General features: G+C 45.3%; 1 protein-coding gene across 3 annotated transcripts in view; it reads right to left on the reverse strand.

Annotated features, from left to right (window-relative positions):
- The window catches only part of LDLRAD3 (low density lipoprotein receptor class A domain containing 3), a 299,452-nt gene that overhangs the window by 181,311 nt on the left and 92,500 nt on the right, over positions 1-25,641 (reverse strand). For all 3 annotated transcript variants that reach the window (XM_037739245.1, XM_017530506.2, XM_017530505.2), the window contains exon 2: positions 23,619-23,765. In XM_037739245.1, coding sequence (XP_037595173.1) covers positions 23,619-23,706 — 88 coding nt within the window. In that variant the 5' untranslated portion in view covers positions 23,707-23,765. The remainder of the gene's footprint in view (positions 1-23,618; positions 23,766-25,641) is intronic.

The following is a 25,641-nucleotide window of genomic DNA, read 5'->3' on the forward strand; positions in this document are numbered from 1 at the left end:
AGTAGAGACGGGGTTTCACCATGTTGACCAGGATGGTCTCGATCTCTTGACCTCGTGATCCACCCGCCTCGGCCTCCCACAGTGCTGGGATTACAGGCTTGAGCCACCACGCCCGGCCCAAGTTTTTGTATGTAACAAGGTAAGATCATCTCAGACATTCAGAAGGCTTTCCCTCTATGCCAGTGGGATGGGCTTTGATTTTCAGTGTCACTCAATCATTCATTCAAACAGTCTGCAATGAGCATCATCCAAAACTTGACACCAGGGATACAAGCATAACTTAGAGAGCTCGCAATCTGACAGACACAAACCTTGAAGCAAATTGGATTGATACAGTAGGTCATATGCTTCAGAAAAACCCCTACGACTGAGCAGAAGCATGAAGGAAGATACGGCTCTTTGCTTCTGGGGGAAGTGGTGGGAGTGGCTCCAGGGAGATTCCAAAGCTGTGCCTGGAAGACAGAGGCACAGAGGGACATGGCATGTGCAACAGCACCGGGGTGTGAGACAGGGTTGGCGGGCGGAGGGCAGGAGGCCAGGAGGGAAGGAGCTGCTGCTGATGAGACAGGCGGGATTGGCCAGGAGGGCTCTGTAAGACACACTTCTGAGTCTCACTTGATTCCATGGGTAATCTAGGAGCCACTGGAGGGTTGCTGTTATTATTCATACTCCCTATTACTAATGATTAAAGGAAAATCAAAGAGACATCTCCTGAGTGCTTGGACGGCATCAAACCAAGTGCCGGGCACTTGACTTAGATGAGGCACTTCATCCCTCCTCCAGATGAGAAAACTGCAGCCTATCAAGAACTCAGTGACTTGCACAAGATTTCTTGGCTGACAAGTGGCAGGGCCAGGATGTGAACCCACACCAGTTGACTCCACAGTACATCTTAAACAAGGGAGTGTTGACACAAATGTGTGGTTTAGGAAGATCACTGAGGAAATAAAAACATCTGGGGATAACTAGTTTACGAACATAAATGAGATCTCCAAGGGAGCACGTATTAGATGGAAAGGCCAGCATTCATTTCCAGGCAACTGATGATCCAGAAAAGAAGCCCAAGAAGGTAGAAGGGCAGCCAGGAGACAGTGGGAAAAATCCCAGCGAACAAAGGAGAGAAGATGAAGAGGCAGTTCACAGTGTCTAGTACGGCTTCAAGGTCAAGTAAGAATGGATTTCAACATCTGCTAGATCTGACAACTAAGAGATTCTTGGAGCAAACACATGACTGTGGAGGATGCAAAAGCCAGGAGCAGAGGGCCAAGGAGTCACACACCAGCTGCAACAAAGGAGAAGGAACAAAACCAGTGGGACTCTAACTTGAGGAAGAGTTTGGGGCCAGGGGAGACACTAAAGATAAGAAGGTAAAGAAGTCATTACTGCCAAGAATTCTCAAACCTGAGTGCAGATCAGGCTCCCCTGGTGAAACAGAACGCAAGTGGGCTTCTGGCCCCATCTCAGACCCAACAAGCAATGTTTCCAAAGCTGGCCTCAATCCACCAGGGAACCTGATGATCACAGGAACCACTGAGTGAGGCAGTGTTTTTCACAGTGTGGTCCCTGAAACGCTGGCAGCTTCCCACGTGTATCCTATGCCTCCTGATTGAGAATCTCCCAGAACAGTCGTGGGAAGCTGCTTACTGAAGACTAGGTCATTCTGATACAGCCACCTTAGCTCCCTGAAAATCATAAACTAGATCCTTGTGACTCAAGGTGTGGACCTTAGAGCAGTGCATCTGCTACCAGCTGGGGGTTTCTCTGAAATTTAATCAGCCTTACCTCACATACCTACTAAGCCAGAAGATGAATTTTACCAAGACCCCCATGGCTCCGGAAAGCATTTAAAGTTTGAGAAGCTCTAGAGTGCAATACAGGGCGGATTTGGGGGGTGAGAGGAGAGGTATGGAGTACCCTCCTGCCAGACATATTTAGTGGAGAATGCTCTGAGAATGCCTGCTGCTAATTTTTACAGGAGATAGCAAAGTTTTCCTCAAAGAAACCTCCTTCAAGGTTCTGATGCTTCAAGCCACTGCTTCACCCTCCAGGGCTGAGGAGCAAAGTCAAGCATGATTTCACACACTTAAAATGCAATCTCTTTTTGCAGAGATGTGAAAGTATTGCACTGTACGCATTCCCAGAGCTCCAAGTGAATCCTGAAAACCGTCTCCATACAGACCTGCCATGGTGGGCACTTACCTGCAGGGGGCAGCACAGCAGACTGGTTCAGTAGTTCAACTCAAGCCAGAATGTCTGCTTTCAAAACTTGGCTTGGCCACCCAAGTGCCTCAGCCAGTTACTTAACTTCTCTAAGCCTCAACTCTCCATCTGTATAATGGGGATATTAGCAGGACTTAGGTGGTGTGAGGACTGAATGAGATCATCCATGCAGAGCATTGGGCAAGGTGTCTATTACATAAAATTCAGTTGATGTTTAGAACCGCTATACTACATGCTCACTTAGGGTTCCCACCACTTTGCATAACCCTAAAGCTACCCAAACTCATTCCTACATGTATATGCCCACCTGCGAGAAAACCATTCCATATTTTGGCAAGGAGGAGAACATTCCATTTAAAATTATAGAGGTCTGTAGTTGTAAGGGTGCTTGGAGGTAACAGAACCACTTTATAGATGAGAAAACTGAGGCTGAGAAAAGCCAGAGTGCTCACACACAGCAAGAGTTCATTCTTTGCACCAAAGTATACTAACTAGGAAGACCACAGGCAAGTGTCTTTCAGTGCTGTGGTTTCTGCCCTGCACACAGGCACTGCGGCTGCATAGGCAATGGCTGAACTGGGGAAGACTGGTCCTTCTGGGCTGAATGTGCTGTCTGCCACTCTCCCAGGCTGTGCTAAGCAGTGGGAGTGCCCCCAGTACCCTGGAATTAAATGGAGAAGCCACTGAAGCTTCCAGGTACCCTCTGTTCCTGAACATGAAAGCCTCTCATTAGCTTCTGCCTCTGGTCTTTAAATCCAAGCAAAATATCTGGATACTATGGTTTGAGCTGACGATAATAGGCATCTATGCAAGGACTGAGAGAGAGAGAAAGAAAGGGAGGGATAAGACTCTCCCAGAGTTCATACCCCTTGGGGCACAAGGAAGAAAAGAGAAAAGTTTGAATAATATTTACCTTCAGAAGAAAAATTAATTACAAGTAGCAATTGGGGTCAGTGCAGGTGGAAAGGGAGGATATGAAGTTATTAAAGTGAATCAATCAAGTGATCCTTTTTAAAAGTGCTGAGAGAGAGAGAGAGAGAGAGAGAGAGAGTGTGTGTGTGTGCGTGTGTGTGTGTGTGTGTGTGTTACAGATGGAAGGAATCTTATTCTTGCTCAGCAATCCCATCTGGCCTCCTGGTAAGAGAAAAGTAGCTCTGAGAGAGCAGTAGTGAGAAAGATATAAGAATGCAAGCAATGATTTTCCACCCCCACACCCCCAAAGTTCTAGTAAACAGTCACTGTTCTTTCATTGATTCATTCAACAAATGTGTATTGAGCATCTCCCATGTAGCAGGAGCTGATGCTGCTTGGTGTGAGGGTAACAGTGAACAAGTTGTATCAGGCCCTTTCCTGGTTGTCTTGAAGCATCTGGTGCCCTTGGAAAATGAAACTATATCAGTTTACTGTGTCTTCTTGTTTACAAGTCAAATGTAAAGAGACGCAATGCCATGGGATCAGGGACAAGGGGCATATACCTAGCCTGAGTAGGAAGGGAGAGAAGGCTTCCAGTAGGAGATGTGGTTGTAGAATGAGAGGCCCCTATCTTTATGCATTGGTCCATAAATCTACTCATTCATCCATCTACCTATCCACCCACCTACCTATCCATCCATCCATTGACCCACCCATCCATCTATCTACCCTTCCACCCATTCATCTGTCTGTCCATCCATCCATCCATGCATCCATCCATCATCCATGCATCCATCCATCCACTCATCTATCCATCTATCCACCCATCCATCCATGCATCCATCTACCCACCCATCCCATCCATCCACCCATCCATGCATCCATACACCCACCATCTATCCATGCATCCATCCATCCACCCATCCATCCATCATCCATGCATCCATCCACCCATCTATCCACCATCGATCCATCCATGCATCCACCCATCCATCCATGAATCCATCCATCCATCATCCATGCATCCATCCATCCATTCATCCATCCATCCATTCATCCATCCATCTACCCATTTATCTATCTATCCACCTATCCATCCATGCATCTATCCATCCATCCATCCATCCATCCACCCGTGCATCCACCCATCCATTCATGCATGTATCTATCCATCCATGCATCCATCCACCCATCCATCCACCATCGATCCATCCATGCATCCACCCATCCATCCATGCATCCATCCATCCATCATCCATGCATCCATCCATCCACCCATCTATCCATCTATCCAACCATCCATCCATGCACCTATCCATCCATCCATGCATCTATCCATCCATGCATCCATATATCCATCCATCCATCCATCCATCCACCTATCCATGCATCTACCCATATACCCATCCATCTATCCATTCGTCCATGTATCCAACCATCCATTCATCCATTCATGCATCCATCCATGCATGCATGCATGGATGCATCCATCCATCCATCCGTCCATCCATCCACGTATCAATCCATCCATCCACCTATCCATCCATCCATCCATCCATGTATCCATCTATTCATCCATTCATCCATCCATGTATCAATCCATCCATCCACCATCCATCCATCCATGCATGTATCCATTCATCTATCCATCTACCCATTTATCCATCTATCCACCCATCCATCCACACATCCATCTACCCATCCATCCATCCACCCATCCATCCACCCATCCATTCATGCATCCATCTATCCATCCATGCATCCATCCATCCATCATCCATGCATCCATCCACCCATCCATCCACCATCCATCCATCCATGCATCCACCCATCCATCCATGCATCCACCCATCCATCCATGCATCCATCCATCCATCATCCATGCATCCATCCATCCACCCATCTATCCAACCATTCATCCATGCATCCATGCATCTATCTATCCATCCATGCATCTATCCATCCATCCATGCATCTATCCATCCATGCATCCATATATCCATCCATCCATCTATTCATCTATCCATCCATCCATCCATCCATCCATCCATCTATCCATGTATCTACCCATCTACCCATTCATCTATCCATCTATCCATTCATCCATGTATCCATCCATCCATTCATCCATTCATGCATCCATCCATCCATGCATGCATGCATGCATCCATCCATCCATCCACCCATCCATGTATCCATCTATTCATCCATTCATCCATCCATGTATCAATCCATCCATTCACCTATCCATCCATCCATCCATCTATGTATCCATCTATTCATCCATTCATCCATCAATGTATCAATCCATCCATCCACCTATCCATCCATCCACCCACCCATCTATCCGTGCATCCATCCATCCATCCATCCATCTATCCATCCATCTTCATTCTTGTTAAGCAGCAGCTTCTGTTGATGTTTTACATTTCTGTTCTTCCATCAGCAGAAAAATCAAAGAACTGAGTGATGTTGAACCTGTAAAAAACCAGCATCTCTGGGAAGACGCCAGAGGGCCTGTTTCTGTTTAGAAGGAAAAGAAGGCTCAGTAAAGTAAAACCCCAGGCTCTAGATTCCATACAGGGTCAAAAAGAACTGCTCTTCTACCTTGCTCAGCTATGGCATACCAGTCTACTCTGGAATTCACTTACAGAGGCACTGTTTTATTTTTAAAATTGTTTATTTGTTTTGATTTACTCAAGTCCTCTGCAGTCATACAGAGGGTAAATACAATGCTTCTCCTATGTAATTTTCCTCAAGGCCAGCCTTAAACATAAGACTTCAAAAAGGATTGCTGGTTTATGGGAGAAAAAGCCTGGCAGAATTAACAAATTAGGTGATGACACAAACCTGCCTTTGTATTCCCACTGTTTGGAATGAAAAACAAAATATTTCTGAAATGCAGAAAATTGGGGGTGGGGGTGGAAACCTGGCACACAACCTGGAACGTTAAACAGAGAGTGCAGGGAAATTGTGTTTCATATATGCATTGTTTTCATAATCGCTCACACTTGCCAACGTTCAGTTTGCGTCAGAGGATGATTATACAATCCGCGGTTTATGTTTTCTTCTGAAATACACCCTGCAAGGCAAAGGGAAGAGTGCAAGATTGATGGACTTTAGGGAACCCCATCCATCGTCTTACCTGTGAGCATAGTTCACTGCTAGCATTAGGGTGACTCCTTATAAGAGTCACATGTCTACAACTTCTTGGAGATGCTCACACAACATTTCCAGGCAGCCCCTGTAGAAACTGTGAAAGGCTCATCTCCTAATAGTGCGTGGCCCATTCACAATGTCAAGGGCACTGAAAAGAGATCTTAATGGCATCATCTAAAAATCATTCTTAATCATGAACAGAAGACTCTTCTGGGGTATGAGAAGAGGATTCCAAGCAGATGTACACCAGTCACTTCTAATTATTAAAAGAGTAGTGTTGCTGCTGCTGCTGCTGCTGCTGCCGGCAGCCAAGGCTGATGCCTGCCAGGCACTGTACCAAGCACTTTGCATGCATCCTCATATTTATTCCTTGGACAGGTGGCAAGACTTACCCAGCCACACAACGCAGCCAGTCATGAGTGAAGCTGGGACCTGAAACCACTGCAAGCCCAATCATTTCTATTAACAGGGAGCTCATTAGTGCCTAAGACACTCCACAGCTACCTTTAAAGGATTGAAGAGAAATTCTGGCTCATTATGAGAAATAAATTTCAGAGTACTCCCATGCTGTGATAGTTGTAAGTGAGCTCTATTCTGGAAAAAGACAATTATGGTGCTGTCTTTGGAATCACAGATGTCAAAATGAGATTTTAAAAAAGAAAGGGAAAAAAGGCTGCCTAGAGAATGAGTCCAGTAGGAATCAACCCTTTTGTCTGTTTACTACAGAAGCCTCTGTGAAAATCAAATCTCAAGTCCAATAGATATTTTTTTAAAAAATAGGCTTGTAGCTGCTTTGCTTTCAGCAAGGAAAAGGGTCCACACTCCAATCCCCATCGCTCAGGTGCTCTCCTTTCTCCCTTTGGCACTCCAAGAAGCACAGTTAGAAAAACACTGTGAGGAGTCCTGCTCCTCACTGCAAAAATTTAAAAAAAAAAAAATCAGACCCCAAATCAGAAACCTGGGTCCTAGCAAATCCCAATTGGTCCTTATGACAGATATGCCAGACCCTTCACATGTCAGCTTCTAGGACCTGGGCAGCATTTTTCTTTATGCTTTAGTTTTTCTTTATGGTCCAAGGACTACCAGTTGCATGTACTTAAAGATGACATTGTTAATAACAATGGCTAACTCTTTTCAACAGCTAAGAAGGGTTAAGCATTGTTAATACCTGTTAAACAATTAAAAGGTATAAATGTGTTTAAACTCTAGGTGGTAGGTAATATTTTATTATTTCCCCATTTCACAGATGAGGAAACTGAGGTACAGAGAGATTAAATAACATGCACAGTATGCAAAGGAACTAGGACAAACCCAGGTTGGCCCATGCCAAGCTTGTTATTTTCAAGCACTCCACACACCACCTCCCATGCAAAAATAAGATGATGTTAGAAAACAACAATTATCATGATCCCACCTTCCTGAGACACCCACTGTTAACAGGGATATAATCTTGTTGGCAATATTTGTTAAATTTCCAAGGGACAGGCACCTCTTGCTGAGAATTTCATTTCTGGCTCAGATAAAGTCATTTTCTCTCATGGGCATTACAATGAGAGCATCTGCGATCTATTCAATTTCTTTAGGAGATAATACACATGAAAGAGCTTTAAAAGCAATAACCCGTATCATGTCGCCATCCCATTACTTGGCACTCTCTGTTCAAAACAGTTTGCTTTTGAGGCCACTTACTAAATGCAGCGTGTCTGCCTGGCCTTAGCAGAAGGAATGCTCTGCCAGATGGCCCCTCAACCCAGACATCAAAAGAGGCTGGCAATGTAAGATCTGTCCAAGCAACTTCCTCACTCATTGAGACTTAGCCTATTCCTAGGACAGATGAGTTTCAAAACAGAGTGAGCACCAGACTCCCCTGGGCTGCTCATTCAGATCCAGATTCCTGGGCTCTGCTCTGCTTCTAAGAATTCTGTTCCAGCAGATTTTGAGGTACCCCCAAATCTACATTAACAAATTAGTAAGGTGACCCATCAAGCACACTTTAGAAAGTACTGGTTGGGCACTGTCCCTAAGAGCCCAGGAGCCTGAGGTGGCAAAGAGCTTAGCCCTTTATTCTGTGGTTATTCAAGAGACAACTCAAAACTTAGTTCATTTCATTTTTCTTTTCCTTTTCTTTCTGTTTGGCAGCACCATGCTGAGCCACCAAGATAACACTCCAGTACCCCTTTATTCGTTCAGAACATTTGCAAATTGTGTCATTACGGTTAGCCTGGTGACCGTCAGATGGTGGCAGGCAAGCATTTACAACTCTTTTACCGTGACTTTTACACAGAAGAATTTAAAGCATGAAACAATGTCAAGAAGCGCAACAAACTTTAATTGAATGCTTACTGTAGCGCAGGTGTTTTTCTACGAGCTTTACAGAGAGTCATTTAATCTTCACCAGTCCGTGACAAAGGAACTATTCCTATCCCATTTTACTGATGTGGCAACTGAGGTGCAGAGAGGTTCAGTAACTTGTCCAGGATCACAAAGCTAGGAAGAGGTAGAACCTGACTTGACCCACTGATCTGACTTTGGAGCCTACGCTCTGGACCATGTTGACAACTAAGTGCACAGCTACTTCCTTCCCTTGGCCTATGTGGCCCTGCCTGCCTGACCCACCACACACTTCTCTAGACACCCCCCGAAATCTCTCCTCTTTCTTCCCACCAGCCACAGGAATCACCAGGAGCAGGCATAAATACGCAGCATCCTCTTGTCTCTGTACCCTCAAGGCTGTGTTTAGGCTTTCCTTTTCCATGAAAGTTCTTCCACCCTGCAAAGGACTGGATGTTCTTGTCCTCTTGAAATTCTTCTGTTGAGACCCTAGTCTCCAATATGAGGGGATGAGGAGGTGGGGCTCCTGGGAGGCGGTTAGATGAGATTAGTGCCATTATAAAAAAGGGCCCAAGGGAGCTCAGGCATCCTTTGCACCATACGAGGAAACAGCAAGAAGACGGCTGTCGACAAACCGGGACACGAGCCCTCACCAGACACCAAATCTGTCAGTGCCTTGGTCTTGGACTTCCCCCGCACCGTCCGAACTGGGAGAAATAAGTGCTGCTATTTAAAAGCCACCCAGCTAGTGGTATTTGAATGGACTAAGATACTGGCACTCTGAGAAGATTAAATGGAGAAATAAAGCAGGGGTCTTCGACTCTACACCCATCTAAAGGGACACTCAGTATAGGCTCTGAGTGGCAGCAGTGACAAGAAACGGAGACGATGCAGCAGCCAGGCCTCGAATCAAGGCAGCCAGCACCGTTACCACCGAACTACACTCATCTTTCCCTTCACAGCATCAGTTTGGCCGGTGGCCTCCATTCCAGGGAACTGGGAACAGCCCCAGTTTGGATTTTAATGTCAGACAAGTGGCAGAAACCCACCATGTTCAGGGCCATCTGCTCCGTCATCTGACAGCTTCACTTAGTGGCCCACCAGCTTGCCTGCCCTGCTGCCTGGGGACTGACAGCAGTGTGAATATGTGGTCTGAGCATCAAAAAGCAGGCACTGCCCAGGGCTCAACAGGACAACGTCTACAACGTGCAGCAGAGTAATGATGACGGGCTTGTACAGGCTCGGGAACAAAGGTACAGCTACCAGCAGGATCCTGCTACAGTTCACCTGCCATTGGCTAAAATGTTCAAAACAGCCAACGGAAAACATGGATCATGGAAACCTCCTTATCACCATCACCTACTCCTTCAACAATGTCCAATCCATCTTTGAAGCACTCTGTCTTAGCTCTCTATGTGATTCGAGCAGGCAGCAGGATGGCCTCTCTTCCTCCTTCTTCCAAATAAACAAAATGTTCGGCTCCATTCTCCTCACCTCCCTCTCAGAGGTCAGTAAACATCACAGGCTTTATTGCTAGATCCCAAAAGAGCAGGAGAAGCAAACAACCCTTCACTTAACAAGAGACAGCCACAGCCAAGATCTTGGTCTTCAGACCCTACATACTTAATCCCACGGAGCATCTGAGACACTGATTTTTTTTTTTTTTTGTCTCTCCATGCTTATCCCACCAAAATGAAGGGCATGGATGATAGAAACAACTCAGGTACATGCAAATTATGCTTTCCAGTGGAGTCAGAGACTCCACTGGAAATTAACCTGAAGCTCTGCAGTGCTACAGAACATGGAATACCTTCAATGTAACCTATCTAAGTCCTTTACTTTCCAATCACTGATTCTAGAAGACACAACGGCCTTTTGGCCCTAAGACATTCCCTACATTTTATGTGACTACTCTTATAGTGATCTGAAAAGGGCACGGCATTAACCATGTCAAAAGCTAAAAGTTTCTGAAATGCTTTCTAAAGAGGGGTATGCAGTTACCTTTTGACTTCAAAGATTCTCTACCCCCATCTCCTCCCACTCTAAACCTTTAGAAAACTAATATTCAAATGTTACTAGTGAAAGAAGCTCCCTTGTCACGTGTCTGCATTATATGAACATACTACATCCTCTTTTTTTAATTATTATTTTCTCATCTGCCTCATGATTTTTTTAAAAAGCTGTTTGGCAATTGCACACTAGCTATGTCACAGATAAAAGCGCAAGTCTGCATTAAAAAATAAAAATAAAGACTGCACACCCTAAGTTGGATCAGCAAGATTTGTCTGGATGGGCCAGGAGAAAAATTTTTTTGATGTTCTGTGATTTTGCAGCCATTTAAATTTTATTAGCAATTACCAAGCCTGTTACCACTGACTATATTTTGCAGTTACAGCCAAGTCCTGGTAACGAGAGAATGCTGGAATGACAGGGGCCCCGGCAACCTGGCCACACTCATTCCAGAAACACAGAAACATGCCACCCCCAGCTCAGAGCTATTTCATTAAGATTCTCCCCTTGCAGGCAGAGAAAAAGCAGCACACAGTGCTGAGGATAATTAAGCTCGCTGGAAGTGGGGAAGAAGGCTGGTGAGATGGAATGAAGATGGTATTTGTGCAAAAGACCTGGTTTAAAAAACGGCTTTAAGACGACTCCGTGCCACTCACTTCTCAGCTGGTAACAATATTGGCATTTAAATTGGTAGTTTCCAAGAAAGCAGTGGTAGGTCCCGAAGAACAGCTGCTATCACCTAGGAGGGACCACAGGAGCTGGGAGAGGCCTGGCAGGATTCTCGCAGGTGGCATCCAAGTCTCCCTGTCACCACCAGAATAGGATTAGAATGGCACCAGCAGGGATATGTGATAGGAGACTTAACTAAATAATGAAACAAATTTTCTAAGAACCGGGGATTTCGTGACTTCAGAAAATGAAACAGTCACTCTTCTCCTGGAAGGTACCGAATTGGATAAGTTCCTCCTAGTTTCTCTCTAGGCTCTAGGAAGACTAATCCCAATACACTTGACTCAACTTCTTCCCAACCAGAGTCTTGGGTCTTCTGTCCCAGCTCCAAGAGAGAAGATACTAGGACCCCAGGTAGGTAGTCTGATTCTTCTCACCTCTTGGGCAGTGGGTGGGGTGTCAACGGGAACTCAAAAAAGCATTGTATTTAGAGTGGGGCTCCCCATCCTAGGCTGTCCCCCAGCCCACTCCTCAGAACTAGACTATCATGAGCTCCCTGGATTCCATCTCCTAAAAATGGTTCAGGGAAGGGGAGATGCTAATTTTGACTAATGTGCTATCAACCTGAACATCCACAGTATTTCTGAAACAGAACTGTCACCTGTTAGAAAGGAGAATCTACAGAGCATCATCCAGCTCATCTTTGACACATGAAGGAGCCTGGATCCAAAACTCTCTAACAACCCTGGAGGCTCTCCCTTACAGTGCATGATGCATCCCTGGGGAAGGCATATCATATTAAGTGCCCACTATGCACCAGGCACTAGCACTTTCATATGTGTTCTCACCCTGCCCCTTTTCACATCTGCTCCCATTTCCCAGATGAAGAAACTGAGATTCCAAGAAGAGAATTGACTAGCTAGGGGCAGAGCTGGGATCTCTACACTGCCAGGAAGAGTACAGCTGACAGTGATGGAGTGCTTCACTGTGCCAGCTGCTGACTGAAGGGTTTTCAAGGTATCAGCTCATTTAATCCTCACAAAAAATGCCATGGGAGTCATGAGGAATGAGACTAAGTACCCTGCCCAGGGTGCACAGCTCCCAGATGATGGAGCCAGGATTCAGCGCTGGCAGTGTGGCTGCAGAGCCGGGTCCCTCTCACTTTGCACCCTGTCTGCTATCCTCTAAGCACAGCACCCAAAGGAAAACAGACCCACATGGTGCATTTATCTGTTTGGAAATGTTCAGCACCATTGGCTGAAACATCATATGCTAACAATAAGAGAAAATCAGTGTATTTCATTGAATCCAAGATGCCACTGCATGCAAAGCATGCCACTATTTTATGTACAACTAAAAAACAAACAACTATGCCAATTAAATTAGGACACTGTTTTCTTAGCCCACTGGAAAATGCGGGGCGGGGGTCGGGGGGTGCAGGGGAAATGTGTATCTCAGAATTTAAAAAACACTGGAGGCCTTAGAATGAGTAAGATGATGGAAGGCAAGAGAGATGCAGAATGGACATGGTTCTCTGTGAGCACAAAAACTAAACTAATATCTGATTTCTCAAGAAAATCTGATAATCCTATTTTTTATGTGTAAGCTCTCACTTTATAAACACTGGCAGCTAATTCTTGTTTTTAGTGCCCTTGTGCAGGACAAAAAAAACCTGACTGCAGTCCAAACTGGCTGGGCCCCCCAGTTGGAGCCGTCCCAGGTTCCAAGCAGGGCTGGACAGCAGAGAGCTGGTAACACCGTGCTTATCCACCGCAGCCCCTTCAACCACAGGGCTAGTAAAAGCACAGAACTTTCACAGGCTGCCACACACACTAACTAGCATTTAGCGTACCTTTATAGTATGGAAGTGGCCAAATGAAGGCATCAGATGGCACAAGAAAAGAAGAGTCCATCCAGCTGACTTTTAAAATATACATATTTATTTATTTTCTCATTTGAATCATCCTTCTTAGGCTTTCAAATCATTCCTGTTTTATTGATACACTTGGTTCTGTTCTATAACCACCATGCTACAAAGGCAGAGATAAAACAATTAACAGCAATACTTCCCAAGTGAAGGCAATAAGCATCCACACAGCATGGGGACCACAAAGCAGCTGAGTTTGCAAAGGCCTCCTCCGATGGTAGCTGCTGGTCACTAGGAGCTTTACCTCCTCAATATCTACCCAGTGTAGCAGGCTGAACAGTGCCTGGGACATGTGAATGTAATCTTATGTTTGGAAATTTGGTCTTTGCTGATATAATGAAGTTAAGATGAAGTTATACTAGATTAGGGTGCGTCCTAACCCAATGATCAGTGTCCTTAAAAAATAAATTTGGACAGAGAAACACAGAGACACAGGGAAAGCACCATGGGATGATGACGGCAGAGAGGACGGATGCATCTACAAGCCAAAGAACACAAGAATGGATGGTATATTAGTCTATTCTCATGCTGCTAATAAAAACATATTTGAGACTGGGTCATTTATAAAGAAAAAGAAGTTTAATGGACTCACAGGTCCACATGGCTGGGGAGGCCTTACAATCATGGCAGAAGGCAAAGGAGGAGCAAAGCCATGTTACATGGAGGCATGCAACAGAGCTTGTACAGGGAACCCCCATTTATAAAACCATCAGATCAGGTTGGATAAAGAAAATGTGGCACATATACACCGTGGAATACCATCAAGCCATAAAAAAGAATGATATGTTCTTTGCAGGGACGTGGATGAAGCTGGAAGCCATAATTCTCAGCAAACTAACACAGGAACAGAAAACCAAACACCACATGTTCTCACTCATAAGTGAGACTGAACAACGAGAGCACATGGACACTGGGAGTGACATACCACACACCAGGGCCTGCTAGGGAATGGGGGCTGAGGCGAGGGAAAGCATTAGTATAAACATGTAATGTATGTGGGCTTAAAGCCTAGATGACAGGTTGATGAGTGCAGCAAACCCCCATGGCAGATGTACATTTATGTAACAAACCTGCAAGTTCTGCACATATATCCCAGAACTTAAATAAAGTTTAAAAAGAACTTACCCACGTAAGCGAAAACCACCTATTTCTCAAAAACAATTGAAATACATTTTTTAATGAAAAAGAATCAGATCTTATGAGATTTATTCACTATTACAGGAACAGCACAGGAAAAACCTGCCCCCATGATTCAATTACCTCCCACCAGGTCCCGCCCACGACACACGGGAATTGGGTGAGATTTGGGTGGGGACACAGCCAAACCATATCAGACAGCAAATCAGCAGAAGTGAGGACAAGGCAAGGAAGTGTCCTCCCCTAGAACCTTCAGAGGAAGCATGGCCCAGCCGACACCTTGCTTTAGACATCTGGCCTCCAGCACTGTGAAATAATAAATATGCATTGTTCTAAGCCAGCCAGTTTGTGGTAGATTGTTATAGCAGCCCTAGGAAACTAATAAAACCGGAAAGATTTGGAGCACTTTGTACTTCTCCACCTAGTGTAAAATTATCAGCATCTTCAAAAATCTACCAGGGGCCTTTAAGAAAAGTTTGCCTACGGTCAAGTGCATGTTATGTCAAGTGTAGCCTGACAACCTGGAAACATCCATATGTAGGCGGGTGCCGATCAGATGCCCACCTAAAACTTCATGCTGTGATTCCAACATCTGAACTCAAACTCTGTCCTCACCATAGGCCACAGGGCACAAAGAGTACATCTGGAGTGGCAAGAGGGGATCAGGAAGACAGTAATTTTTTGCAAGTTCTATGCTAACGACCACAAAGAGTGATGCTGACTTCAGGCCAGTGTCGTGAAGGTGGAGAGGATTACATACTCATGGAGGCTGAGAAGCCTGAGCACTGAAGCAAAATATCATCATTAAGATCCACTTAGGTGTTTAATTGTGCGGGGCTCCAGCAGAGCTGAGAACAGCTGATGGCAGCCACTCTGGGGGTGGGCACCTACTGCAGGTCCATTAAGACACAGGTCCCCATCTGAATACAGAGGAGGTCCCTCCACACTTCCTTCCCTGCAACCTCAAGAGTCTGGCTCACCTCAGGCCCTCAAATGCTTGTTTCCTTTCCTTTTGCACCAGTTTGGGCATCTGGCTGGCTCCCTGGGGCTCTAAGCTAAAAGCTATTTCATGCAAGCTCAAGTATGTGTATTCAAGACGGGGCAGTGAAAAGCAGACATTGACCTAGCAGATGAAGGTGTTTCCATGGCACAGGATCTCAAATTAAGAGCAGGAAAAGACTGCACGTGAGAGTGGGGAGTGCAGTCCTGGGAGTGGAGGAGGGAGGTGTTGGGAACAGGGGAGTAGTAACTCCCAGCATTGTGCTGGCCAGGAAATGTCACCTGCATACATGTGTTTGAGGGAACAGGGGCAACTAGCTCTCACTGAATGCTTACCTAACACCAGGTACCAGCTACAAGCCTCACATTAGCTCATGTCAGACTCACAGAGCTGATCTTCACCTTGTCTGCACCAGGAAACAATACCTATTGTTTAAAGTCACTCCTTTCTAACTGGCTTAGGGCCCGGAGACAGCACTTGTTAGATGTTTGAAATATCACCCCTGAAATATCACACCTCTGGGATAGGCGCTGCTATTATCTCCATTTTACAGATGAGAAAACAGGTGCATGGTAAGCACCCAGGGCTGCACAGGTCATGAATGGAAACTAGGGGGAGAACTCAATACTGTCTGGCCCCAAGGTCCCTGTTTTTAACCACAGGATTTATGGTTTTACATTTAAAACTAAAGAAATTTAGTGAAGTGGGGGTCATGCCAGGAATTAGCTGAGACATTTAAAAACCAAATACAAACAGAATGACTCAATGAGAAAAGACACATTGCTAAATATTTGTAGGTCTTGGATTTCCTCCATACCATAAGTGCTGTCTTTTGATTCTGAAGTGTTTAACGGACAGACCTTTAAACCATGGTGATATTGTCTAGGCTCTTTGTAGTGCCAGTTTTATTTTCTGAGGCTCAACTCCTTCAGAAGGCCTTTGGAATTCAGCACTTAACACTGGCTTGCCAAAAACCAAGATGTAGGGAAAAAAAATGGACATCTCACTCATATGAAAAAGCAGTGGGCCTCTAGAAGAAACAGAGAGCATGACTCTTCCCGAGAGGCTGGGCAGTGTGGGGGTTAATAAAAGGCCCACATGGACTGGGCGGAGGCCGGCTTCTGGTGGTGGTCATCAGTCCTCAGCACGCCTTGGCTTGCAGGTGCCTCCCTCCAATCTCTGTCTCTGTGTCACATGGTCTTGTTCCCTCATATCTTCATATTATTATCTTATGACAACAACATTCACATTGGATTAAAGGCCCGCCCTACTCCAGTACAACCTCATCTTAACCAATTACATCCACAAAGACCCCCACTTCCAAATATTCTGAGATACCAGGGGTTTGGATTTCAACATATCCGATATCCTTTTGGAAGACACAATGTGACCCATAACAGTGACATTCTTACTTGCAAATTGTTAAAGGAAAAAATGAAAGTGGGATGTCTGCAGATGGCAGCCTGTTAGCTGCAGCAAGTTATCATTCACCATAAAATAATTCTGAGTTTTTTGTTGTTGTTGTTGAGAGAGAGGGTCTCACTCTGTCACTCAAGCTGGAGTGCAGTGGCACGATATCAGCTCCCTGCAACCTCTACTTCCTGGGTTCAAGTAAATCTTGTGCCTCAGTCTCCTGAGTAGCTGAGATTACAGACTCCTGCCACCATATCTGGCCAATTTTTGTATTTTTAAAGTTGGGATTTCACCATGTTGCCCAGGCTGGTCTCAAATTCCTGGGCTCAAGTGATCTGCCTGCCTCAGCCTCCCAGAGTTCTGGGATTACAGGCATAAGCCACCATGCCCAGTCTGTAATAATAGGTTGATGGTTGTATTAGTTTGCCAGGGCTGCCATAACCATGTACCACAAATTGGGCAGCTTCAACCACAGAATTCATTGTCTGGCAATTCTGACGGCCGGAAGTCTGAAATCAAGGTGTTAGCAGAGGTGATTCCCTCTGGGGGCTGTGCGGGAAGCATCTGTTCCAGGCCCTCTCTTTGGATTGTGGATAGTCATCTCCTTGCTACAAGTCTTCACATCATCTTCCCTCTGTACATATTGCTGTGTCCAAATTTCCCCTTTTTATAAGGACACCAGTCATACTGGATGAGGGCCCACCTAATGACCTCATTTTTACTTGCTTACCTCTATAAAACCGCATCTTTAAATAAAGTCACATTCTGAAATACTGTGGGCTAGGACTTCAACATAGGAAAGTTGTAGAGGAAGGCTGGGCTACAATTCAACCCAAAATGACAGTGTTATGCCAGTTCTGCTTTTTACACAGTGATGAGGAGAACTGAGCCCACTGCAGCTGCACACAATGACTGACAGGTTGCCTCCCTAAGCCACAGCCCATCAGCCAACACATCCCGTTCTTTGAGAACAGACAGAACAGCTCAAGAGAAGATGCAGCAAGCTCTATCCATCCTATGAAAGCTTCCTGATTTCCAGCGGCATTTTGTGTGTGGAGCCAGCATTAGGTGCCCTGGAGAAACAGCTGAATTCCTGGTAAAGCTTAGTTATAGGATAACTCAGAATCCAGCTTCCTTCCCGCCCACCGCTGCACCCCCACCCCCTGCATCTCTACTTGCCCTGTAGTGAGAGGTCAAAAGAAAATATAGGTAGCACCACCTAGAGGCAGAAGATGAGGAAGATGCTAAAAAGGAAAAAGGAAGAGTAAAGCCCGAACAATTTCACACAACCCCAGCTTTCTTGCTCTTTTATATTTCTTGGTGACCGTTTTCCCAAACTAGTCCTCTCAACCCTATCTCATGGATTTATACCTTCACACCAGAGCAATATGTTCAAGAAACAGTCAGGGACAATAAAAGCAAGTAAAATTCAAATCCCATTTTTGCATCTACCTTTCTGTCTCTGGATTTGGAGATTTGTTAATATTTTATCATTTGACAACGTTCTCAAATGTATCCCTCCTCCATACCACCCACCAAACATAAAGGGCCAGGTCTGTACATGCCTAATCAGACATCAATCAGTGTAACTTTCCAAAGGAGAAAATGAACCACCTTGGGACGGAGGAGCCCAAACATCCCCCCGACACCACTTGGTTAGGACAGAGAGACAGTCGCTAAAATCGATACAGACCTGGAAAAAGATCTTAAGGCCCTTGACTCCCGGTCCCTTGTGGGTTCTGGAAACTTGGGCTGCTGCTTTATTACAGAGGGCAGCACTAATTAAAAGACAGTCTCTTCGAGGAACACATTTCAGAGACGCCCGGGACTAACAGCCATATCTAAAGTCACTTTCATAAGAAACCATTATCGATGTTTTTTAGAATGTTTTTAAAAAGCAGGTTCAACATGATAATATGGCATGATAAGATTCCATTTCAGCAGGGTAAAAGACAACTGTAGAAAAAGACTGAAAGACCCCGCTGGGGGTCTCTGATGGAGGAAGGTTATGGAGACTTATTTTCTGGGCCAACAGGCAAGCTGTTGTGTAATCACTCTACGGCTCAATTTCCTCATCTAGAAATGACAACATCCCCTTACTAATAAGGCTTCTGTGATGATCAAATGAATCAACAGAATGCAAAATGCCTGGGATCATGTGGACTAGAGGCAGCTCTAATAAGCTCTCCTCATAATCAGGATTTTCGTGGAGCGTCCTTGTTTTTCTAAAACATTATCTTTATTCCTTTTATTTTTTTAAAAAAAGCTATTTGGATAAAACTATCATTGAAGGCATTCCACTAGCCAAGAAAAGGAATATACTCAAAGTGTCCCAAAATGAACCTCTTCTACAGATTCAAGAGGCAGAAAATTTAATGTCTTAACTCAGCTGGAAATTAATTTTAGTCCATCAATAGGTATCTCACAAAAAATAAAATTAGTAAGTAGAGGTAAGGGAAACTACTCAATCTCACTAGATAATTTTTTTTAAAGTAACTGTTTTCAATGATTAAATTAACCAGAAAAATATTTTTTAAAGATGTTACCCAGTACTGCCAAGACTAAAATAAAGCCATAGTTTTCATACGTTGCCAGCAAACTGGGGCAAACCTTTAGCAAAACAAGTGGGCAGTCAGTGTCAAGAGCCAGAAGAGGCGCCTTCCCTCCAACCTAGTAATTTTAATTCTGAGAGTTTAGCCTAAGCAAATTTCTCAAAACAGAGGGAAACTCATGTCCACCCTCCTGTTCACAAGTGAGCACTGTTTCCCATAGTAGAAAGCTGGAAATAAGAGAAACGTCAAATTATTTGTAAATAAATCATATTGTAGCAAGTTAATGGCAATAAAAATGTTAAAGAGAAAACCGGGAGGAGAAACATAAAAATTTTAACAGGTTGAAATGTCACATGAAAAAATGTCAAAATATAAAACTGTACACCCTTGGTGATTACACTAGGGAAAAGCCTGAGTGAAAACTTCCAGGATGCCAATAGTGGATCTGAGTACAGATGCATTTTCTCTTTCTCTGCCCTCCATTTTTACAATATGTGATCTTATTACCTTCACGATAAAAAAAATTTCTTCCTGTCTGATGAAAATCCTTCCTCTGCTGTGGATACAGAAGAGCTGCACACTGCCTCATATTCCACCATGACACATCTCTCCAGGATCTTTCTTGCCCTTTGAAAAGGGCAAGAATTCTCTCTTTTTTAAGAAGCGTATCATCTTCCCAATGCCAACGCTCCACAGAGCACTTGAAACAATCACCTCTTCGAGGCGGGAACACTGCCTCCTTCACTCACCTCCCCTTACGTACCCAGTTGCTCCAAAGAAGCAGAGAAAAGGCTTTGTGGCTCATGAGCAAGACACAGAACCAGTCTCCCTCCCTCCAGGAAGACGGCAGGAATTCCACATCCCCCGTTCCCATCAGCCTCAAAAAGATGGTCAAGTTGGTCACCTTGGAGACCTCAGCCCTATCTACCCTCCCTGGCTCTGGCTGAAACCATTGTATATTTCTGTCATCTGGTGATGCATAAGTTCCTGAAATGATCCTAAACATTTTGATCAAAGTTAAAGTGCAGAAGAGACTGGAACAGCCAACAATAGAGGGATGGTCAAGTTACAGCGTCTCTACCTGACAGAGCATTAGGCGGCCTCTCAACACAACTGTGAATTCTCAATATAGAATGTGGCCAAGGGCCTCTAATGTTAAGTAGGAAAAAGCAGGTAACTGAACCCTATTTCCCCATGGCAACGACCACATAAAATAGTTGGTACAGATTTAATCAATAATAGTTAATGTTTACAAGCCACTTACTGTATACAGGCACAGCGCTGCGTGCTTCACACAGGTTAAAACTTCACAACCATGTTAAGTAAGTATCAGAAGCCTTATTACCCCCCATTTTGGAGAGGAGGAAACTGAAGCACCAGAAGGTTAAAGAATTCTTTTTAATCCTTCCAAAGGCTAAAGTTTAGAACATTCTGGTAAGTTTCCCAAGATCACACAGCCCCCTAAGGGGGAAGAAGGGCTCAGATTTTGACACAAATCGTCCTTCTCCAGGACTCACGCCCTCAACTCCTAGGCTGGAAGGGAATATGTAAGAAATTTTAAACTAAAGTAAAATTTGTTCTAGAAAAGGGACTTTTTCTTCTTCTCTCTAGTGTATAAACTTTCAAATGTTCTGTTTTCACAATTTAAAGACAAAAAAAGAAGGGCTACAGAGAGAGGTTAATGTATGTTTGGGGTGTATGGTTTTTTATTTATGTTTTGCTCAAAAGACTAAATAAATGTCACTCAAATTTCCACCACACTTGGGGGCTAAGGGCAGGAAGTCAGGAAAAAAAAATAATGGAGAATAGCCAAAAACGAGCCTGTTCCAAACCAAACCAAGCAGCTCCAGGCAGCTGCCAGCAACATCTATATATATATATATATTTGCTCTCCACCATGTCTTCCAGTTTGAGCATGAATTCTAAAATCATGAGACTGGAGTGACAGAGGACACAGAATGTCAAAGAATACCCTAATTTCACGCAGCTGCTATTGACAAAGCTGGTAATACAATTCGGGAATCAACTCCTTAATCCTGCATTCTTTCAGAAACTGATCATGTGCCAAATATTCCCAGACCGGCTAACAACAATCTGCATTTGACAAAGTTCAAATATACACCATATCTCAAAAATTCCAGTCATGGACACGGTAAAACTCGGCACACTTGTATAGTGTTCAATAAACCCTCAAAACCAGACAGATGACAGAGATCAGACATACTACGTCACTTGCTCAGATTACAAATGTTACATCCCTGGTAATTATGAAGCCATGTTAGAAACAGAGAAAAGCTAAAATAGACATACTTTTAAAACATAATTCTGCAGGCCAGGCTTGGTGGCTCACACCTGTACTCTGCAATTCCAGTACATTGGGAGGCAGAGGGAGGTGGATTGCTTGAGCTCGGGAGTTCTAGAGCAACCTGGGCAACATGGCAAAACCCTGTTTCTACAAAAAAAAATAATAAATTACCCAGGCATGATGGCACACTCCTGTGGTCCCAGCTGGAGGCCAAAGTGGGAGGATCACTTGAGCCCAGGAGGACGAGGCTGCCGTGAGCTGTGATCATGCTATTGCATTCCAGCCTGGGTTTGAAAACAACAAACAAACAAAAAATTCTGCACAAATAAAAATTCGGTATGTATAGTGATCATTTCAGAAAGATCACATGTAACAAACAGTATGAAATATTCTCCCCAAAAAACACATTCCCCAATTTTCCTATCCTGAAAACTTCTCTGAAGGGCAGGAGCAGGCATTGGGGACACAGGACCTTTTGGATGGGCGAAAGGCCAGTTTCAGAGGTGGCAGCTTGCTCCAGAGGTGTGTAAACTGCAAAGCCAGTGCCTTTTCCTGTGTGTCAACAGACTGGGCCCCAAATTCTAGTCACAGATTTGGTAAAAGTTCAAATGGTTGGCCAGGCACAGTGGCTCATGCTTTTAATCCCAGCACTTTGGGAAGCCGAGGCGGATGGATCACGAGATCAGGAGTTCGAGACCAGCCTAGCCAATATGGTGAAACCCCGTCTCTACTAAAAATACAAAAATTAGTCAGGCACAGTGGCAGGTGCCTGTAATCCCAGCTACTTGGGAGGCTGAGGCAGGAGAATTGCTTGATCCTGGGAGGCGGAGGTTGCAGTGAGCCAAGATCACACCACTGCACTCCAGCTTAGGTGACAGAGCAAAACTCCATCTCAGAAAAAAAAAAAAAAAGTTTAAATGATGAACCTGTCCTCAGCCATTTCCTCAGCTGGCTTCCAGGGAGACAGCAGGCTCAGAGCCAGGACACATAGTTCTCCTATCAGAGAAGCCACGTGTCCTGGTGCCCCAAAGCACATGAAAGAGCCAGGAACCATTGTCCAGTCATGTGGTCTCACGGCAATCCCCCATGAGACAACCCTGTGCCCACCACTTGCCGGTCATATTTCCTACCTACCAGAGCACCCAGGAGGATGCGCGCACAGGGCACCATGGCCAAGCTCATTCTGCAGAGGCAAACTCTGAAGAGGAAGAGAAATATACCTCTGCAGGGCAGGGAGCAGGATCATTTGACACCATGGACCCCTCTCAACCCACAACCCCAGCCCCTCTTTTCTCATAGATGATCATCAACCCAAATCTCATGCCTGTTTCGACGGCACAAAAGAGGTAAGGGCTGAAAAGGAGGTGGGCTGGGGAGGATCACAAAACCCTCTGATCCTGGTGATGCCCATTAGAAGGTGACATCCCCAGCAAAGGCTCAAGTCATATCTATCGGCAGAGAAAAGGGGAGGGGAATGCACGTTACAATGTATTCAGTGCCAACTCCATGCTGGATACTTGGCGGGATGCTATACCTCACTTAATCCTCAAGAAATTTCCATGGTGCTCTGTAAGATGGTCACCAGCACGGACCTGGGAGTCAGGAAGCTCCGGGTTCCCACAGCCCATGTGCCACTTGCTGGTTTTAAGATGCTGCAGCCACATAACCTCTGGGATTCTCAAATGGCTCATACATAAAGTGAAAGCAAGGACGGGACTCCATGGTAGGGACTGGTAGAACCTGATGGTAAAACCTCTGCTCTCTCAAAGCACTGGCTCTACATCCACCACGAGCCCTGTGTCTGCACAGAGCATGTGGCTCTGAGACGGAGATACAGCAGAGACGACAAGACTGTTGGCAAGAGGCACAACACCACCAGCTTGCAGCAAGCAGAGCGTGCAGGGTCTAGGCCAGCTCAGGACCTGCTCCCCTCTGCCCCAGGATGGCTGCCACCCCACCCCAGCAAAGGGCCAGGCCACTCACGGCACTCCTTCTCATCACTCTTGTCGAAGCAGTCAGGCAGCCCGTCACACTGCCAGGCGCCCGGGATGCAGCGTCCATTGCTGCACATGAAGTTGCCTGGTATGTTGCACTCGTTGGTGAAGTTGTTCCCGGGGAGGAGCTGGCTCTCTGTCAAAGAGAGGGGACAGGTCAGACGGCACAGCAACAGCAGGGACCTGAGCGCTCCTCAACTGAAACACGTGTGGTTTGGTACAGGTGAGACTTCCGGTAGGTGACTCAACCTCTCTGACCTTCAGTTTCCTCACCCGTGAAATGGACTAACAATCTGCCCTACTCCACCTCCAGAGATTCTGAGAGGGCTAAATGGAGAAATACAGGGAACAAACACACTTAAATGTCTGGCACAAAATGGATATTCACAGACTTTTTTTCTTTCTCCATCAAAGACTGCTAATAAAATTCAAATGTTCTTTTCTGGCCATCAGCAGTGGTTAAAAATTCTAGACAGGAGTGAGCACTGGACTCCCTATGTCTCCAGCAGTAGGAACTGCAACACCTTTCCCGGCCTCAGACTCTGCAGCCCTTACAATCACAGAATCCTTGAAATTGGGCCAAGTTGGCAGGAATACTGGGAGATCATTTCACTCTAGGAAACAGAAGCCCAGACCTATAAAACCAACCTGCCTGAGGTCGCACAGGTAGAAAAGGCTGTGCTGAATCTTGAACTTGGGATTTCTAATCTCCAAGAGGGTCCCAAGGTCATGGAACTGCCTGCCAAGAGTTACTGGAGGCTGAGAACCAAGCTGCAACTTCAGATTCAACTCCACTGAACGTGGTCATAAAGTGCCAAGGGCGCCACCCCAAACAGCCAACCCTCGGGCAAACAGAGAAGGCCAGCCCTGTGGTGGTGGAGGTGGGCAGGGTGCTGAGTTCATCTACCAGTGGACCCTGGGGGCAGATTTTCAAGGGAGCCAGTTTCTGATAGGTCTGATCAGTCTGAGCCCTTGTGATCAATGGCTGGAAATGAGAAGCCATGTGAGTAAAAGAGTTTTGGGGAAAAGCAGGAAAAGAAAAAAAAAAAGACCAGTCCTTCAGCACACCACAGCTCCATAGCTCCCTCCTGAGTCATTCCATAAGTATTTATTGGACACTTATGACCAGATACCGGTGCTATGTTCTAAAGATACAGAGATGATGGGTAGGGCTTATACCTGAGGCTGGAAAGGCACACACAGCAAAATAAGAACAGGGATGTCTAGACCTGCCTGGGGGTAGCAGGAGAAGAGACGGGTCACAGTTCTCTTTCATAAACCTTACCAAAGCGAAGCATCTCTAGATCTCCGGATCCCTAAGATCATATCCTCCTTCATGCCGCTATCCTTTATGTGTGCTATTCTTTTTACCAGGGATGCCCTTCGACCCACTGGGTCTCCTAGTAAATCCCTGCATGCCCTTAAACAAACAAGTATGCCGCCTTTCAGCCGGGCTCGGTGGCTCACACCTGTAATCCCAGCAGTTCGGGAGGTTGAGGCAGGCGGATCACGAGGTCAGGAAATAGAGACCATCCAGGCCAACATGGTGAAACTGTCTCTACTAAAAACACAAAAATTAGCTGGGTGTGGTGGCACATGCCTGTAATCCCCAGCTTCTTGGGAGGCTGAGGCAGGAGAATAGCTTGAACCAGGGAGGTGGAGGTTACAGTGAGCCAAGGTCATGCCACTCTACTCCACCCTAGTGACAGAGCAAGACTCCGTCTCAAAATAAACAAACAAACAAAAACAAAACAACAAAAAAATATGTTGCCTTTCCTCTGAAGTGTTCCCTGGCTTCTCCAAACACAGATGAGCACTAACTCTGTAGTCTGGTGATGGTACCACTGGGGTGATACTAAAAATATTTTATAACTAGAACAAGTGGACAACAACCAATTGCAAGGGACACCGTCATAGGCAAGCAACACCCCATCAGCCTTGGTGCCATGGAATTTCCCTTGTAGACCATCTGCTGCATTATACAGAATTAATAATGCACATGCATGTTTCAT

This window comes from Cebus imitator, unplaced genomic scaffold (genome assembly GCF_001604975.1).
Source record: "Cebus imitator isolate Cc_AM_T3 unplaced genomic scaffold, Cebus_imitator-1.0 Scaffold66, whole genome shotgun sequence".
Classification (NCBI taxonomy): Eukaryota; Metazoa; Chordata; class Mammalia; order Primates; family Cebidae; genus Cebus; species Cebus imitator.